At 34.4% G+C, this 13,189-nt stretch overlaps 1 protein-coding gene across 3 annotated transcripts; it reads right to left on the bottom strand.

Moving 5' to 3' along the window:
* On the bottom strand, positions 1-13,184 carry LOC144968658 (N-acetylglucosaminyl-phosphatidylinositol de-N-acetylase-like). 3 transcript variants are annotated; one of them, XM_078907212.1, is made up of 7 exons: positions 13,067-13,184; positions 10,825-10,924; positions 7,336-7,423; positions 4,875-4,942; positions 2,786-2,817; positions 1,923-2,056; positions 1-153 (listed from the first exon to the last, which is right to left on the bottom strand). In XM_078907212.1, exons 2-7 carry the CDS (start codon positions 10,908-10,910, stop codon positions 25-27), a joined length of 537 nt encoding a protein of 178 aa, XP_078763338.1. In that variant the 5' UTR covers positions 10,911-10,924; positions 13,067-13,184; the 3' UTR covers positions 1-24. The 3 variants fall into 3 exon arrangements, with proteins under 3 accessions (XP_078763338.1, XP_078763335.1, XP_078763336.1); XM_078907209.1 differs by having other exon boundaries at positions 12,755-13,164; XM_078907210.1 differs by lacking the exon at positions 13,067-13,184 and adding an exon at positions 12,009-12,246.
* Positions 13,185-13,189: the final 5 nt, after the last annotated feature.

Consider the following 13,189-nt stretch of genomic DNA (forward strand, 5'->3'; position numbering starts at 1 on the left):
TGAACTAATTCAATTTTAATGGAATCATGAGTTGATGTTAATCAGAGTTTCCACCGGGATTTGTTTGAATGTGTTGACGAGCATGTAACGAGAAAAAATGATGTACAGACATCGGTACCAGACAAGTTGACTTTTGTGAGCAAACATGGCTTTCTGTTTGAATAAACAAGTAGGTACAGCATTTAATCAAAGTCGAGGGTAATGTGACAAGTTAAGATCTGATGGTAACAATTCAATTTGAAACTAATCAAATTTGAAATAAAAGACATAGTTTTATTGAGGAACTCTGTATCGTTTCTTAAACATGAAAAAAAAATAAAAAAATAAATTTCCAGGTTCTGATCATTGTGGCACGGTGGTTTTTCTTGTCATAAAAGTCAAGCAATGTTAAGTGCTGTCATTGGCTGGATGGGTGACCTTGATCATGGAAAATTCTGGTCATGACAGTGTGTTTCTGGATAAGGCACTTAACACACATAAGCGAACTCAATTCAGGTATGAATGAGTACCTGGCTATAGGCAATGACAGATTTTGTAAGAGTGATGGTACAAAAAAGACGCCTATCAGGCAAATGTTACTGTGTAAAATGGAAATATGGTTAATAATGGTCTGCTGGGAGAAGAAATGAAATATTACGAGGTGCATTGAGTTCAGTAAATCCGTTGAAATGTGCTATTTAAAGGTCCATTTGTTTTTGCAGAATTTAAAACTGTATTCACCTCGAATCTGATATAACAGCAGATTGACGGGATGTATCACATATGTCAATATCTGTCAAACAAAACGTTTCACTTCAGTTGGAATATGATCCTATAAACTGATACTACATAAAGAAAAGCATTTATCTTTCAATATAACCTTATGTTGGACTTAACAATTTTGTCTAATTTTGGTCTAAGAATTATCTGAAATTACTAGGTGTTTAAAATTTGAATACAGTCCAGTCCAGATAATTCGAAATCTGATTAACCGAAATGAATTATTTTCTTCTTTTTCTATATAAAATATTCATGGTTAATTCGAATTCGAACAGTCGTTATTCTCTTTATTCGAAGTGCAAGTGCTTGCCCATCACTAAAAAAAAAACTCTGGAAGGTCATAACGAACTGCCTGTTCTCCGTATCCACCCTCCGAGCTGACTAATAATAATAATAACTAGACCCCTGAGGCATGTAGGGTAATGGCGTGTTGTTCCCTCTCCGTCCCACCTGCCCTCTCTCTTCTTTCTCCAAATTGACCAGCTGTCTCGCGTCATCCCTCTCTCCTTCTCGCGCTCTAATCACTAAGACTAACTTGTGGTCTGCTGGCCGCTGGCTAACAAAGGGGTTGGTTATAAATAGATCTAACACACAGTGATAACCACAAGCTGACCAATACACGGCACGAACAATCATAGGCCACACCCCACTCCACGCGTTTCTCTTTCTCTTCTGTGCTGTCTTTCTTTATTGATCGATGGATCTAGATCTAGATAAGGCCTACAAGCGTGCAGTTAACTACTACTCTGTGCTATTGTGTAGCTTGTAAGTGTAAGGGCCCGGGCACGGCTTGGAGACAAATCGAATTCTGATAAATAGAAGTCATTTGCTTTTCCCACTCAATTCGAATTATCAGGACTGCACTGTAACATGAACATCGTCTACAATATTCTGTCACAGAAAAAGAAGACGACAACTACAAAGAAGAAAATGAAAAAGAAGAAGAAGGAGAAGGAGGAGGAGGAGAAGAAGAAGAAGAAGGGGAGGCGGCTGGGTTGGAGGAGGGAGTAGAGGAAGATGAAAAAGAAGAGCTATTAATTAATTAATTTTTTTGGACAGCATAAATGTATAAGTTACTGATTGTTATCATTGACTCTGTCTTATAGGGTATTTTATAATTTCTGAACGTGCAAAGAGACTGTAACAGAAATGGAATGATTTACCTGTATCTTTAATATGTTAGACGGAGATGAAATGAAACATAAACGACTGGCTATGACACTCTGTGGAATGTCCATGAAAGACAAGTATTTTCTATAAATTGAAACACTTTCCAATTCATACAGAACAGGAATTTCTGAAAAAAAACAATAATAGAAAGCCAGTTAACAAAACATCTTTAAATAAATAAATTACATAAAATCTTTTTACTCATCCCGGGGGGGGGGGGGGGGGGGGGATTTGGTGTTTAGGTTATATCCCAATGAAAGACTGGATGGAATAATCCAAGGGTCAGCCACATTGCGGCGCCACAAAGTGAACTAGGGCAGGTGATTTGCACAAAACCATAGCGCAGCTGGGAGTTGAACTCGGTACCTTCTGGGCATGAAGCAAAGATTCATAACGCTGTCCCACGCTCTTCTTTTACATAAATAGTATGAACATTCACAATGAGCATTTATAAAGCAATCCACATTTTTCAACAACAACAAAAAAAAAAAAGCAAATGTGCTGACCAATAAAGAACTTTGTTTCTTTGAAAATGGTATGCTGTGAATACACATTTCTATCTGTAGCATAGATATCCTATATAAACCAATGCAAATATTGCAGGACTGATGACCCAACGCAATTATGGGCTTGTTTTAACATTGCTGTAAAGGACAATGTTTGCGCTGGTTTGAGAGTATTTCCATTACAACAATGAGCTCATAATAATTTGGGCTATCAGATCTGAAAATAAGTATATGATGTTTGAGAGTATTTCCCTTACAACGAGGCCATAAGAAAATGGGTTATCAGATCTGTAAATAAATACACATCGTATATAAGAAAAGTGTTGTTTAATACAACAACAAACACTTACTATCATTTGGTTGGAGTTCCTTGTACAATCTCCTGAGGAGAAAAAAAAATAATCAAAGCATCCAATTCAAAATCTGAGACGGTGTGAATGAAACAGTGCGAGACAGAGCAGAAAGAAAAATACCAAAAGAAAAAAAAAAAAATCCAAACACCCCCCCCCCCCCCAAAAAAAAAAAACAGTCTGCTTCTGATTATATTTTTTCTTTCTGTTTTGTCTGGCACTGCTTCATAAACACACCTTTTCAGATTTCTAGCTTACATCAGCGCATATCCCCTAATGTGTCACTTTAATGCATTTAGTGTAGACATTGAAAAAAATAATCAGGAAGAATCAAGTGCAAGATAAAATTCTGGAAAATTGTAAAAGGAAATGATACAAAACAATGCATTTAACATTTATCCAAAAAAGTGTCTCATGATAAAAAGTACAAGAGGGAAGTTTGGTAAAACTGATAGAATAGAAAACTATGTAGTTACAAAACTGTATTCAAAAGTTCTCACCAAAAAAAAAAAAAAAAAAAAACCACGAAAAAAACTAAGAAAGACTTTTATACAATATCTACTAAATGTGCTCAATTTGCAGTACCAAGCCAACAGCAACACATTTCATGACGCCTGTTAAGCACTATTACAATTTTAATTTTGACAGAGACATCATTGTTACTAGCCAGGGCAGCATGGCTCAGTGGCATGGTCTTTGCTTTGTACATGAGAGGTACACTATTATTATTATTATTATTATTATTATTATTATTATTATTATTATTATTATTATTATTATTATTATTATTATTATTATTATTATTATTATTATTATTATTATCATCATTATTATTATTACCTGCCGCATATGTGGCCTTGAGCAAGTCACCTGCCCAAGCTCACTCTATGTTTGGAATAGACCTTAAAGATAAATTTCCTCTAGGGAATTAAAAAGGGGAATTCTATTTTTATTATACATTTTTATATTATAAAATCTCGAAAATATTGTGAAACGTGTGGAAGAATGTGTGACGGATGTGAAAGAGTGGATGGATGCAAACAAGTTGAAAATGAATGAGTCAAAAACAGAAGTGATGATTGTGGGAAATAGAGGGCAGTTGAAGGTGAATGATGGTCTTGAGGTGTTGATTGGGGGTGAAAAGATCAAAGTTTCAAAGACTGTGAAAAATTTGGGTGTCTATTTTGATTCAGAAATGAGAATGTCAGCTCACATTTCTGCTCTCTGTAAATCTTTATACTTTCAATTAAAGAAAATCAGTTCGATCCGTCAGTATATTGCAATTGGAACATGTAAAACATTGGTTCTTTCCCTCATTTTTTCGAAACTAGATTATTGTAACTCGCTGCTTGTCAACTTGCCTCAGGCTTCTATTAAACAATTACAACTACTGCAAAACAGTGCAGCAAGATTAGTTTTTGGCAAAAAAAAATTTGATCATGCAACCCCTTTGTTGGCCTATCTCCACTGGTTGCCCATTGAAAAGCGCACATATTACAAAGCAGCGTGTCTTGTTTATAAGTGTTTGGCTGGTATAGCACCGGCATATCTCACAGATCACGTGGTCATGTGTAAATTTGAAAATTACACTTTAAGATCATGTAATGACCAAACGAAAATTTCGGAAAAAAGATCAAGAACAAAATTTGGTGATAGATCGTTTGCTTGTTTCGGCCCCAAGATTTGGAATGAACTACCGCGTGGTCTGAGGGAGTGCAAGTCTTTACCTACTTTTAAAAAGAATCTCAAGACACATTTTTACTGTATTTGTTTTTCTTGACTCTATATGAATCCTTGATTTGGCTATGAATTATTATTGTTATTATTAATTTTTTTTCACTTAAAATTTATATTTATATTGTAAAGTGCCCAGAGCTTGTGTTTTTACACGAGAATGAGCGCTATACAAATGTATATTATTATTATTATTATTATTATTACACCGGAGTACAATGAGAGAATGTGGGTAAAGAAACTTCTTCAAAAACTTAAATTTGCTCAGCCTACAGCTTGACTCAAACCAGGGCCCTATCTGTCATATCACAAGACCACAAAGTCACTTTTAAATTCATACATGTGAGTTTCTTACCTAACAGCATGAGACGTGGCTATGTGGTTAGAGTGTCCACTTACTCCATAGTCATCAAATGTGAATATCTGGATTAATAATTTAAAAAAATAAAATATGAACATTTATAAAGCGCATATACATTGATTTATTCATCAAGTTCAATGCGCTTTGCAATGCTTCACAAACGAGAGATGAGAGGATGGCATTAACAATGCCTTAAAAATGCCATTATCTCATCTCTCATTTGTCTGTAGTGTCTCACTCATCGTGTTTTGTTGACAAAGGGAAAACTCGAAACGTCCACATCATATGTCTTCATAAATTTAAATGAAGCTTCTATTCCATGTTATCATTGTTATTTATTTCTTCAAGCTTCAACCAACACAATTTGCACATGATCACAATTGGGGTTTGAATAAAATGACCAAAAAGACTGAATCTACATTTTGTAGTTTTTTTGGGGGTTTTTTTTTTTCAGTTTAAGAAATCACATTCCCTCTCATAATATATGAAAAATTAGATTAAAAAAATCCAGTACTTTAAAACTGAATGAAGTTATTACACATGATTTAGACTTTTTATGGAGTATTTCAACTTTAGGTTGTTGTTTGACACAATTGGTCGTATTTTATGGAACACATTTTTTGCTATTGCTATTCTTTGTTTTATATCCTCTATGTCACATGGTAATGATAGTGCCTAAATCTTTAAATTTCTTTACTTGTTTGATGGACTCTCCTTTGCTTAACAAGTGGAAGGTCGTGTTGTTGTCATTCTTTGAGACCACCATGCATTCGGTTTTCTTAACATTTAGTTTCAGGACCATCTCTTCACTTTTGTTCACCAGTATATCTAATATTTTCTGCACGTTTTCTGGAGAGTATGCCATCAGAGTACCATCGTCTGCGTATATGATGTTATTAATATTCTGCCCTCCAATGACGACGCCTTTCCTATCTTCAATTTATTTGAATATTATTTCACTATATATGTTAAAAAGGTCCAGTGATAAGATGCAACCTTGTCTTACTCCCTTCTCGATGTTACAGAAGTCTGATTATCAAGTTTGACACACGTTGTTTGATTCCAGTGTAAGTTTTTCATAATTTGAAGGTCTTTACTACTGTCTACACTGATCTTTTCTACGATTTTGAAGAGCGTTTCATGACCAGAATGAAAGTAGTGGAAACATATGTCATAAGTACCCTTTTATGTGGTTGTGAAACGTGGACACTTGACAAGAATGTACTAGGAGGTTAGAGGCATTTGAGATGTGGATGTATAGAAGAATGTTGAGGCTATCATGGACAGATAAGTATACAAACAAGGAAGTGTTGGAGAAAGTGAGCAAGGGAAGAATGTTGATCGATACCATCAGAAAGAGCAGTTACAGTTTCTGGGACATGTATGGAGAAGAGACAGAATAGAAAAGTTGGTAACATCTGAGATGATCAAAGGAAAGAGAGCTAGAGGAAGACAAAGAATGACATATCTAAATAACCTAAGAATAGCCAAAAGTGATTTAAAAAGCAACACAGATTTCATGCCCACCGCAGAGGATCGTGATTCGTGGAGACAGCTGACTGGCAACGTGCTCAAGAGTACAAGCCACGATTGATGATGATGATGGAATATTTAACCTCAGGTTTACTCTGACACAACTCCCAATTGAAATGGTTGATCACTTTTCAAGATTTTCCATGGATTTTGATTTTATCTGAAAGAGTGTGTTTTACTCAGAGCAGTTGGTCTCAGGGGAAATCACGAGGTTAGCATTAAAAACAAAGACTGCCCTTCACAATGTATAAAAATCAGCCCAGAGGAAAAGGATAAGATAATTGAAATAGATAAAATTTAGCTATGAAACCTGAGGAACTTACACATTTTTTATCTTTGTTTTCTAGATCTGTGGGCTAACCAAAATTTCTTTCATTCATTATAATTATAAAAAATAATTACACTAACCCTTTGGTATTCTCTAATATGAAAAAAGCAGTCAGCCTAAAAATGCATTAAAAGACCCCTGATCTTCACCTTCGATATGATGTAGTTGTATAATTGACCTCAACAAATCATTCAGAAGGTAAAGGCAAGCCGTCACTTATCAAAAAATTAATGGCTGCTAACCTTAACCTTTTAAGATAATTTCCGTGCTCTGCATTACTTTTGGCATTTGACCCTTTAAGAGTGTTACGGTCATTTAACAATATGTGCACTGACACAACGAAGTAATAAGCAACAATGTGATGTTTTGTTGACACTTTGAATTAAACTAAAACCTGATTTGTGTCTGTCGAAAACTGTTCTAATATTTGTATATTTAAATTTACTGACTTAATGATTTTTATAGGAAACTGTGCAACTGGGGTGTTTTATACAGTTTTTGACCTATATTGTATGTTTCGTTAACTCATAAGGAGCCCTCGGACAGAAAATCAATTAATGGTCAAAAACTGTATATTAACTGATACACTCTTACATAATCTGGCTTCACTTTTTTCACAAATTCAAACAACTTGGGCACCAAAACATTGTAATTCCACTCTTGGCTGCCATCAGGAAATGACCTGTGAAAAACAAAAATGAAAATCAAATTCTATTCGTTTTATTCAATTAAAACTATATGTTATCAATGAACCCATTTTGTAATGCTGGAATGAGATCCTTTTCTCATTTCAGACCCTCTGTTTGGAACGCCTAACCACAGAGCATTCGTGAAAAAGAATCTTTGTCTATTTTTAAACGTTCGCTTAAAACATATCTGTTTCCATTTTAGTAGACTAGTAAAAAGCCCGCAATTTCGCGGGGAAAGAACTATTTTCATTCGATATTGCCAGAATCATTTTCTTGATTAGCTTGATTACGATTAGATGCACATTTTAATCGATGTGCTTGTCGTCGCTGCCATGCTTTATTCGGCATGATTTTAGTTTATCAGTCAGTAGATATCAATATCAATAAGTCGCAAGTCTTTACCACGCTTTACTTGGGAGTGCTTTGCACTACCTTCAATACTTCACAAATTAAAATGGCGGCCGAGAATCAAAACAATGGTCAAATTAGGAAATTTTAAACTTTCACAAATCTATCAAGGTTTGTTCTAGAGTTTTTAAAACGCTTTTATATGATGATAAATTGAATAAATAAACGCCTGACAAAAGATCAACGGTGAAAATACAAATTGAATGAATACTGGGGATGAAGGAGCTTTCGGAATGTCTCCCCTATGTGAGGTCAAATGAAAATCTGAAGCGGACGCGAAAAATATCAAGTCCCCGAATCTGTCTACTTTTGGTTTGTTCGGGCTAGAAGCTAGACAGAACCAATTGACAGTTTGCCGAAACGTTTAACTAATTACTTCCCAGGGCAATAATTATCACATCGATGGCATAAAAACGACAGTAATATCAGCAGTAATATTAGTTGATGTTGTCAATTGGTGAAACTTGTTAAAATTTCTGTAAATCTGAATACCGTCATGTGATTAAGTGAATTATATCACTATGAATGCCACGATTTGCTGAAAAATGCCAATCTGACAGTTCCTAGCAAACACCCCCCCCCCCCCCCTTGCTCAGGAATTTCTCTACTTGATGGACACCCCCTTTTTTTTTTTCTTCCACGCAACCACATTCCAAAACACACACACACACACACACATGTATACACCACACACACACACACACACACATACACACGCACACACATAAACATACACGCAATGAGAACACACTACTACATAACAACACTGATCACCGCTAAATCAACACAACGGAAGTAAGGACTCTACTGGACAGATAGAGTTGAGGGTGTGGCCATGAGGTGTTAGTGTCTTTGGTAAATTTTTTATGATATCTGTTTGACTTAACGAACTTTCAAACTGACTTTAAATTATAAAAGGAAATCAAGTTATCTGTTTATCTATCTGTAAAAAATACATTTCTATTTTTCAAATCTTTCAGTAGAGTTGTGCGTCGTATCAATTTTTTTATTGACTCAAATAAGCACAATGTTCTCCACAAGGCTATATTTTTAAAAGAAAGGATGATATGAGAAGCAAGATAGAGGTCTGGTTTGTGTTGTGTTGTGTGCGTGTGAGTGTATGTCTGCTTGTGTGTATGGATGAGTATGTTTCAGCCAAAGTAATTTGTAATTTAAGTGCTTAGAGTCTGGTGTCTCAAAGTAATAGCCCTATATACGTTTTCAGCATTATTATTATTATATGCTTGTGGTATTGAAAAATCATGAATCAATAATGATAAATTGATTGAAAGGAATGTGGCAAGAATTTGGTTATAATTGTCAATAACTGTCTCCTCCAGAAGATTGAATCATTCCGTATATAAAGAACTAAAATGAATGTGTTAAATCTCTGAAGGCCCATAATAGGCACCTTCAAACTGGCCAACATTTATAAGCAATATTATGGAAAATTTTGGCCAATCTGGGATTTAAATGAGATGTGATAAAGATGATATATGTGGTGGTGGTGATGATGATGATGATGTAGATGATGGTGAGGTGATAATGGTAAAATACAATCAATATCTGGAAATTAGCTGGAAATTAGGTACATTAGGAATGAGAGCAAATATCAGGAAATTCCCAATTAAAGAGAGAGAGAGAGAGAGAGAGAGAGAGAGAGAGAGAGAGAGAGAGAGAGAGAGAGAGAGAGAGAGAGAGAGAGAGAGTTGGCAGGTTTGCATCTTTAATCATTAATATCAAATAAATCATTTTTAGTTATCCAAAAGAGAAACCGTCTTGCGGGTCTATCTCGTGAGAAGACAGAGATAACCTAGGTTTTCGTTGCAAAGCAGCCCTAAAAATGAGCAATAGAGATGAAGTTTCCAACAGCAAGACCTGAATCATCTTAGCGTGCAATGTCTTATCCTTTCAAACATCACACTCCTATCATTGTAGGAAATGGAAATATGATTTAATATGACCTGCAGGGGCGAAACAGGAAGCCTTGTGAAGTGAAGTGATCATGGGAAATCCATGGATAATCAGCATACAAGGTGAATTAAAAAAACCATGAACAGTTCATGTGTACTATAAAGCATTCAATTGACATATGCACATTTTAGGTTTGACTTGTACAAGGTGATTCAATCAAATGTGAACACTTCTGTTTCTTCGATTTCAAACACTTAAATTTCCTTTGATCTTTTGACTTTAAAATAATTTTTTTCATGTTGATCATTCTGACATAATAAAAAGCCAAAAAACTTGAACTTTTATATAGGGCAATATCCACTCAATCTGCTCAAAGCGCTTTACACAGGGTCCTTAGTCTACAGCAAAACTAAACATATAGGATGAGACATAACGACTGTCAGGTGATATTACATTTTTTTTTGACAGAGGCAACTCTGTTACTGACCAAGTACAAATTTTACACCTGAGTGTGGTGAGGGAATGTAAGTAAAGAGCCTTCTCCGAGGACTCAATTTTGCGCCACCCAGAGTGGGTTAGATTCAATTCAATTCAAAAGTTAATTTTAGGCAATTGCCAATATGAATCATGCATTTACATATAATTTAAAATCAATAAAGGTAAATAATTAAATAGATAAATATATAAATAAATATGAATATAATCAATAAATAGACAGAAAAAATGAATAGATAAATAAGTGAATAAATAAATAAATCACCATAACTTGGCCATAATAATATAACCATATGCAACTCGTTTTTCAGGAAACAAAATAAATAACAGATATAAAAATAAGTCAATGGTCACTAACATGAAAAAAAAGTCATCGAGCACAGACAATGATGGAAAAACATTTCTATGGAATAAAATAGATAAATAAACAAATAAAAATAAAAATCCACGATCAAACGAATAACATATGAACAAGTAAGTCAACGGTAATTGAAAAATGAATAATCGAATACAAATACTAACAGAAAAACATTTCGAGAGAAAAAAAAAGTCATTCTTGAATTGTTTGGACTAGTACCTGTCATCAAAGATTTGAACATTACAGGCAGGTAGACTAAGGCCTTTGCAGCTTTCAAATAACTCTTTCTGTCGTATTCTTCCCATTTTGTAGGCGTTACCTGGGTGGAGTGAATAATAAATATAATGAACTAAAAATATTATACATTCAGCAGAGTTAACAAAATAGACAAAATTAGTTTAAAATAATGAATGGATTAGGAACTAGACAGGGATTAGACATAGAGGGGGGGGGGGGAGAGAGAGAGAGAGAGAGAGAGAGAGAGAGGAGAGAGAGAGAGAGAGGAGAGAGAGAGGGACAAAGAGAGAGGGAGAAGAGAGAGAGAGAGAGAGAGAGAAGAGAGAGAGAGAGAGAGAGAGAGAAAGAGAGAGAGAGAGGTAAGAGAGAGAGAGGAAGAGAGAGAGAGAGGGAGAGAGAGAGAATGAGAGAGAGAGAGAGAGAGAGAGAGAGAGAGAGAGATGGAGCTGGAGTTGATCCTTGTTTCTATGGCGTGAAACCGACAATAGCAATCACTGCAGCGAGGACAGGGAGATCGGATAAAAAAATCTCGACTTCAATCGGAATCGATCTAGGTCCATTTACATGGAAGCAAGTACTCTACCAACAGCTATCAAAACCTCCATCTCGATATAACACTGTGTTGAAATGGTGGGTCATATTCGAAGGGGCAAATCATTTGCATCGTGTTATTCTTTTTTGGTGGCGTTGGAGGTGTACAAAAACGCACCGTTTTTATGTACCTTCGTTGGCGGTGATGGTAAATTAATGAAAATGTTGCTGCATACGTCCATGGGGTTTAAATAGTTTTAGATTGTAGTTTAGCATGCTGCTTAGTGATTACAGATGTACAATGATAATAAATTAAAGAATAATAACAATAATTTAAAAAATCAAAAGTAAAAAGAAACATGGCACACAAATACTGATCTCAAATAAATAAATAATTTTAGAAAAATTAAAATCGAAGTTTTTAAAAAACATGATAAAAAGTTTTTGAAAAAAAAAAAAAAAAAAAGAAAGAAAAAAAGCAAACAAAAACAAAGTAAATCAGAAAAAAAATATGTCAACAATGGGAATCAAACCCGGTACTTTCAATGTTGGAGTCTGACAGCTTGTCCACTGAGCTACTGAGCCACCTAACTGTTCATCACATTTAATAAGGTCTTTCTAAAACATTATTTTACCTTCAATGCAAGTTCTATTTTCTGGTTTTATATTTCGATTTTTTAAATTATTATTATTTTTATATAAATTTATTAACAAAAACATCCTACAGATGTCACAATATAACTTTCGCCATGTCCAAATACAGAAACACAATATCGCTAATGAAATTGGGTGGAATGCGCATGCGTGACGGAGGTGTATAAAAACGATCCGTTAAGATACACCGTCAACGGAGGTGCATAAAAACACTACGTTCTTTTTTGCACAGCTTCAACACAATAATAATAATAATAATAATAATAATTATTATGATAATAATAATAACAATAATAATAATAATAATAATAATAATAATAATAATAATAATAATAATAATAATAAATAATGACGACAATGATGATGATGATGATGATGATGATAATAATAATAATAATAATAATAATAATAATAATAATAATAATAATAATAATAATAATAATAATAATAATAATAGCGCTCAAATTCAACACAAAAGTGCTCAAGGGCACTTCATAAGTTCCTCCAAATTCAGCATATTTTCTGCCTTTTTTTATGCTTCGCAAACTCCCCCACACACATTCAAAATCGATAACGATATATTTCTAATACGGAAAACAAACAAACAAATAAATAAATACACACGTAATATATGAATATTTATTTTAATTATAAACAGTAGGCGGGGTATTTTTAAAGTTAAAAAACGTACGTATCTTACTAGAAATCTAATAAGTAAGTGGCCTACCTGTTGTGAGGCAAAGTAAATGTACTTCTTTAGGATTTCCATTAACTGCCTGTAAAATAGTAGGTCCAAAGAACATACACTCATCATCAGGATGAGCAATGATGAAGACTATAACCTTATCGTTACTGAAGTTGATAGTTTTCCCAGAGCAATATTTGGTTTGTAAGATGATGACATAAATCGTAGCAGACAACACAAGAATGATCAGAGGAACTGTCAACAAGGCTTTCCCGAAATCGATATTCGAGATAAAATCCATGATAAAGGAATTTAAGACAACTTTTATCATAAATTATGAGACATGATGTAAACCTTTGTCATGGTAGCATCTTCAAGACGATCCGAAAAAGACAGTCATCTAACCCGGCCAGTTACCATTGTTTACGTTGATTTATTTCGTTTTTCGCTTTTCTGCCTACCTAAGAACTTTATTTT

Source organism: Berghia stephanieae, chromosome 3 (genome assembly GCF_034508935.2).
Source record: "Berghia stephanieae isolate SIO BIC M18660-M18661 chromosome 3, UCSD_Bste_1.3, whole genome shotgun sequence".
Taxonomy (NCBI): Eukaryota; Metazoa; Mollusca; class Gastropoda; order Nudibranchia; family Aeolidiidae; genus Berghia; species Berghia stephanieae.

Excerpts from the sequence above, each read along its gene's own strand:
- LOC144968658 (XM_078907209.1), bottom strand. The coding sequence starts at position 13,043 with ATGATAAAAGTTGTCTTAAATTCCTTTATCATGGATTTTATCTCGAAT. Across the intron at positions 2,818-4,874 it reads GCCACGTCTCATGCTGTTAG|GAGATTGTACAAGGAACTCC; the intron begins GTAAGAAACTCA and ends TTTTCTCCTCAG. Across the intron at positions 2,057-2,785 it reads GGAACTCCAACCAAATGATA|AAATTCCTGTTCTGTATGAA; the intron begins GTAAGTGTTTGT and ends GTTTTTTTTCAG.